Raw genomic sequence first — 6,000 nt, 5'->3', positions numbered from 1 at the left:
TGACTTTAAGTAAATTAAGTTATGTGAGGTACTTGGCAATGTTGAGTGAAGTTAAAAGATTTTTTTTTAATTCCTGTTTGAATGAATGTGTCTGTCTGTCAACTGTAAATATATGCATATATGCTCTGTATTTTATTCTCTGCTTGTTTCAATGTTATTTCCAGGATGTATCTGGTGTCTCTCTCTGTGGCTTTACTGATCAAACATCTACAGATCTTCTGGTTTCTGTCTGTAATGAAGACCAGAAGACATCAGTGAATCTGCTGGACTGTGGGATAGAAGTGAAACAAGAAGTCACAGAAGCAGATGAAGGTTATTTAATTTATTCAGGTATGAACAGGATTTTCCTGAGTCAAAATTGACAGACTGTGTTGGACTGATCAGTTGTTTCAATCTTTCATTAAAATGAATCCCAAATCGGACATTAAGCTACGTTTACACGTGGGCAGCTATTTAAAAAAACCAGACATTTCTACCTCTCCGGTTTCATAAATAATATTGTGCACACATGTCAGTTTTCAGACAAGTGTTCATTTACACGTACCCGTGCATATATGCGGTCGAGAGAAGCTCAAGCCCATGTAAACCAATCATCGGTGGCGCTGATGGTGACGCAGCTTGTTCTTCGTGTTGGAAGGAGGAGTTGTTGCAGTAGGTGTCAAAGTACAGCGAGAGCGATTCGAAATTAGACCCCTACGTGTGATTTCTCAACTCGCTCTCGCGGTACGTTGACATCACCCGTTTGTCGGTTCTTGCAGGGCCGCATAAAATTGAACACGCATAAAATTGCTGACCTCCGACCAGAGCACTCGTCTCTGCTCCTCAACATAATGGAACAGTTGTATTTGCAAATACAAACACACGAAACGAGTTTGCACGGACAAATGCGATCATAGAAGTCACATAAACATAGGTCGCACTTTTGACATAGGCGTGAGCTCTGGCGCATGCAGTGACGTTGGCTGCCTAAATATCCGTTTGTCTCAGTTTACATGCAATCGGTCAACCAAAGATTTTCAAGATCTCCACTCTGGCCGGAGTTTTTTAGAAACAATTGGTTTCAGAGGCAAGTTCTCTGTTTGCGTGTAAGCGAGAAGCACAAACGAAGGTAAATGTATCCATTTTTTCAAAATAACCATGTACGTGTAAACATAGCCTTAGAGGAAGCAAAAGCATTCTGTGGTAATCCCAGCTGGGCATTGCAAAACTTTTTCCTAACTTTCCAAACTGTCTTCCCTTTAAGGAGGCATACAAACACGTAATCGGTTTCTATACATTATGGGGACTTTTCAAAGACATACTGACTTGTATACTAAACATTCTGAATTCTAGCCCTATCCCTTCCCTGAACCTAGCACTACAAACCACATTTATCGGTCTGTCTATTTATCTAGTCACATTTTTTGTAATGATTTTCGTTTCAGACCTGATGGAGCCAAAAGAAGAAATTACAAATTCAAGAGAACAGACAGATCAAGGTGATTTGATTTATTTAAGTACTTGTCTCTAATGTATAACCAGGAATGACAAAGACACAAACACAATTATAGTTCTCAGTGCATTTTTACTGTCAAATTCTAAATAATGATTTTCTTTGTTCATTTTAGAACTGAAAGCAATAAAGGAGGAAATTTCACAACTCAATGAAATGGAGGAGAAACCTCATCATTTGATACCCAAGGAAGAATCTCTGAGCTGCTTGATTACTGTGAGGAATTTGTCACCTGAAAGGAACCACAAGCAAAAGACAACAGCCAAAAATTCTCTTATTTGTCTTCAGTGTGGAAAGACCTTCCCCTATAAATATAAACTTAATAAGCACATAAGAATTCACACTGGAGAAAAACCTCATAGATGTGATCAGTGTGGAAAAAGTTACATGAATAAATGGCACCTTAATGACCACAGGAGAATTCACACTGGAGAAACACCCTACAGATGTGATCAGTGTGGAAAAAATTATTTGAATAAATGGCACCTTAAAGACCACATGAGAACCCACACTGGAGAAAAGCCCTACAGATGTGATCGGTGTGGAAAAACCTTCGGTCGCAAGTCTTGCCGTAATGTTCACATGCAAATTCACACTGCAGAAAAACCTTACAAATGTGATCAGTGTGGAAATACCTTTAAGAGTAGATGCTCCCTTACTGTTCACATGCGAATTCACACTGTAGAACCTTACAAATGTGATCAGTGTGGAAATACCTTCAGGAATAGATGCTCCCTTATTGTTCACAAGAGAACTCGCACTGGTGAAATACCTTACAGTTGTGATTTGTGTGGAAAGAGTTTTAAGAATAAATGCTCCCTTATTGTTCACACGAGAACTCACACTGGAGAAAAACTTTACAGATGTGATCAGTGTGAAAGAACCTTCACTCGGGAGACTGAATTTAATGTTCACATGATAATTCACACTGGAGAAAAACCTTACAGATGTGATCAGTGTGGGAAAAGTTACATGAATAAACGGCCCCTTATTGACCACATGAGAATCCACACTGGAGAAACGCCTGACATATGTGGTCAGTGTGGAAAAATGTTCATGAATAAATGGCACCTTAATGACCACATGAGAATCCACACTGGAGAAAAGCCCTACAGCTGTGATCAGTGTGGAAAAACCTTTGGTCGCAAGTATTGCCTTAAAGTTCACATGAGAACCCACTCTGGTTTTGTGCCAGTGACTTTATAGAGCCCCAGGTGTAATTTAGGCTCTTCAGCTCTCCCTCCACCGTCCTACGCCAGGTATTCTTGGGTCGGCCTCTTTTATGTTTGCCATCTGGTGTCCAGTGAAGGGCAGTTCTTGTGATGCTTTCTTGCTCTCTACGTATTACATGTCCAATTCATTTCCATCGCCTTATCATAATGATGGTAGCCATGTTGTCATATTTACACTGGAGAAGTAGAAGTTGATCGGAGATGGTATTTTATGCTTTTAGTGTGGAAGGTCGACAGTTTGTGCATCGCTTTCAGTTGTTTGCCAGCACTCAGATCTGTATAGCAGTGTACAGGGTCAGATGCAGATGGTTTTCAAATCCCAAAGTCCGCATTTAAACGGATAGTTCAGCCAAAAATTATAAACCTCTGATTTACTCACCACCAAGCTGTCCGAGATGCATATGTCCATCGTTTTTCAGACAAACACATTTTCAGTTATTTTGGAAAATGTTTTAGATCTTTTAGTTAATCAAATGTAAAGTTACAGGGTCCACGTCCTTCAAGTCCAAAAAATGTGCATACATCATTCACAAAATAAATCATTACGGCTCCACGATGATGAACAAAGGCCTTCTGAGGTAATCCGCGCCATTTTGTTGTAGAAATATCCACATTTAAAACTTTATAAACGAAAATCACTAGCTTCCGGTAACGTCGCCATCTTACGGCCGATTCACACCGGCTGCGTGGCGTATCTGTTGCGTGTCAGTTGCGTGGCGGCTGCGTCGCGTTTTCTGTGTCTGTACATACCAGAAGCGTGCCTGACGCTGCGCTGACGCGCTGCTGTTGCTATAGGTGACATATATTTTGCCTGGAAATGCTTCTTCCAAGACGCTTGCGTGTGGCGTGAAAAATAGGCGTTGTCCTATTCCTAGCATGCGCGCGTTTTTGGCGCGGCTCAAGCCGCGCCTGAGACATGCGTGTCATGCAGGCGGTGTGCACGGTTAAACCTGCTAACATGGGAGCCTAAATAAAAACGGACATGCCACGAGACGCTGAGACGCTCACGCCACGCAGCCGGTTTGAATCGGCCCTTAGACTCCTCTGTATTCAGAGAGAGTGTCAGCATAGTGTACGCACTTTCCTTAGTGACGTATGACAAATTTGGAGGGCGGGGGCCATAAGCTGCATACGCTCTCATCTTGTGAATGCGTCTAAGATGGCGGCGTTATCGGAAGATAGTTATTTTAGTTAGATATTTCTACAACAACACCACGCAGATTACCATCAGTAGGCCTTTGTTTATCACTGTGGAGCCGTTTGGATTTATTTTGTGAATGATGGATGCACATTTTTTGGACTTGAAGGATGTGGACCGTGTAACTTTACATTTGATTAACTGAAAGATTTTAAACATTTTCTAAAATAACTGAAAATGTGCTAGTATGAAAACTGATGGACATCAGCATCTCGGACAGCTTGAGGGTGAGTAAATCATAGGTCACTCTGCACTTTTCGTTTCATTGACTTCCCTACATACATTTGCGAGTGCATCAGAATGAAAACGCAAGCTTGTGCACAGATATGTTGCTGCTTACCATGCCCAGTTCAAGTCTGGTGAACTCCTAAGATTACTACAAAATTAAACCGCTCTGAAACTTGATGTCCTGTTCCTGGTTTCACCCATGTCAAGCAGCCCATAAACTGGTTAATGGTCCAATATGAGAGTCCTGCATTCAAACATGCCGTGTTCACAATACAGTGCAATGTTTAAACACACATGTGACTGTGTCCTCTCAACTATGTCAACTTTGCTCCCAATGTGAGCCAACTTAGGGCTGTCACAATTATTAATTAAGTGGTTTTTGAAAGATATATTCATTAAATAATTACTTTTTAAATATATGTTATGTGTATAAATATTTACTGCCAGGTAAACCTTGCGAAAGATTTAATTTGAATAATCACAGTGAGATTTATTCCATGAACTAACAAAAAAATGTAAGAATAAAACAGACAATTAATCATCAACGTCAAACAAATTTCATAATCGTGACAGCCCTAGAGCCAACGTCAAAGTCTACGCTACTTTGTTAGCATCGGTTGGCGTGTCCCTGCCTTAAGCGAGTGTCAACAGACTGGGCCAGCTTGACCAATCACAACGTATAATTTGAGACAGACTAGGAAGAGATGCGCAAGAAACATTTTAAAATATATGACAAAAAATAAATGAAAGGTGCCGATGAATTAGAGGTTTGTGTAAGTCTCTGCAGTCTGGAATGAAACCTGTCAGTTCACATTGTGATTGACTTTGAGGATTTGCCAAGGTTTGTCCGGATAATTGATATGGATTTAATGGATAAAAATGTTTGAATATTAAAAGTTACATAAAAGTAAGCAGAGCTGTTTAAGAATTGTATGAAAATCTGTATGTCACTAATATGTATTACTTAAATTTTTTTGTTTATCCAAAGTTTCAGATGTTTTTTTGGTATATTTTTATTTGAAATAAATAAAATTATACAACAGTTTTTCTGGTTCTCGAATCTGATTGGCCAAGAGCTCTTCCCAGTCATGCGATATTGTACTGATAACATAACAGTAACCGCTTCACCATTTGTATCATTCCCCCACCAACTGGTCATTTTTGTATTATGGCCGTTTCACACGGTACGCGGTAAGCGGCAAAATCGCTGCGAAGTTCAGCTTTTCTCTTGTATAGGAAGCGTTTTGTGCAGCATTTAGTGCAAATATGTTTATCTTCAACGGCGCCTGTCATGAAGTACCATGTCCGGAGAAGGAATAGGATTTTGGGTGCACGAGCAAGGCGTGTGGACCAACTCCGCTTCACTGCTGTAACCGCCCCCGTTTTGCCGCTTTCCGCACGTGTCCTATTGAGAAAGAACTAAACACTCGCGGTTGCCGCGTACCGTGTGAAACGGCCTTTAGTGAGAGAGGCTTCTTTAAACACGTGAGTCATACTCTCATCTTTGGCTGGTCACGCACGCACACACTCTTTTTAAACACTTTCTGTGTGTCTCAAAAAGTTCCCTTGCTCGTGAATCAATCTGTGAATTCCAATCGGAAGTAATTATCTCTATGCCCGTCGAAGATCAGCGCTCTTAGATGTAAACTTAATGTAATGTCACATTGTGTGGACAAACAGTGGATCAGCATACACTTGGAATAAAGCAATGAAAACAATCATTTTCACTGGAGCGATCTATTTATGTTCTCCTCTCCATTAAAAAGAATGCAAAAACATGGCTTGGAAGCAGTTAAGGTAAGAAAACTTACATATGGACACTTGATAATTTATTTTCACGTGACTATTAA

The 6,000-nt window shown here is 40.4% G+C and overlaps 1 protein-coding gene across 2 annotated transcripts; it reads left to right on the top strand.

Annotated features, from left to right (window-relative positions):
* The first annotated feature begins 206 nt into the window (after positions 1-206).
* On the top strand, positions 207-3,135 carry LOC135775123 (uncharacterized). Of its 2 annotated transcripts, XM_065285142.2 has the most exons (3): positions 207-330; positions 1,425-1,478; positions 1,608-3,135. In XM_065285142.2, the coding sequence occupies exons 2-3, from the start codon at positions 1,430-1,432 to the stop codon at positions 2,696-2,698; spliced, it is 1,140 nt and encodes a 379-aa protein (XP_065141214.2). In that variant the 5' UTR covers positions 207-330; positions 1,425-1,429; the 3' UTR covers positions 2,699-3,135. The 2 variants fall into 2 exon arrangements, with proteins under 2 accessions (XP_065141214.2, XP_073669174.1); XM_073813073.1 differs by lacking the exon at positions 207-330 and having other exon boundaries at positions 1,056-1,478.
* The last annotated feature ends 2,865 nt before the right edge of the window (positions 3,136-6,000 follow it).

The sequence above is a fragment of the Paramisgurnus dabryanus genome, chromosome 21, assembly GCF_030506205.2.
Source record: "Paramisgurnus dabryanus chromosome 21, PD_genome_1.1, whole genome shotgun sequence".
Taxonomy (NCBI): domain Eukaryota; kingdom Metazoa; phylum Chordata; class Actinopteri; order Cypriniformes; family Cobitidae; genus Paramisgurnus; species Paramisgurnus dabryanus.
Note: the sequence above shows the minus strand (reverse complement) of the source record. Positions and strands in the feature narration are given on the sequence as shown.

Bases quoted from the DNA above. Each gene is read 5' to 3' on its own strand.
- LOC135775123 (XM_073813073.1), top strand. From the start codon at position 1,409: ATGATTTTCGTTTCAGACCTGATGGAGCCAAAAGAAGAAATTACAAAT. The intron at 1,479-1,607 runs GTGATTTGATTT...TGTTCATTTTAG, and splicing joins AAGAGAACAGACAGATCAAG to AACTGAAAGCAATAAAGGAG.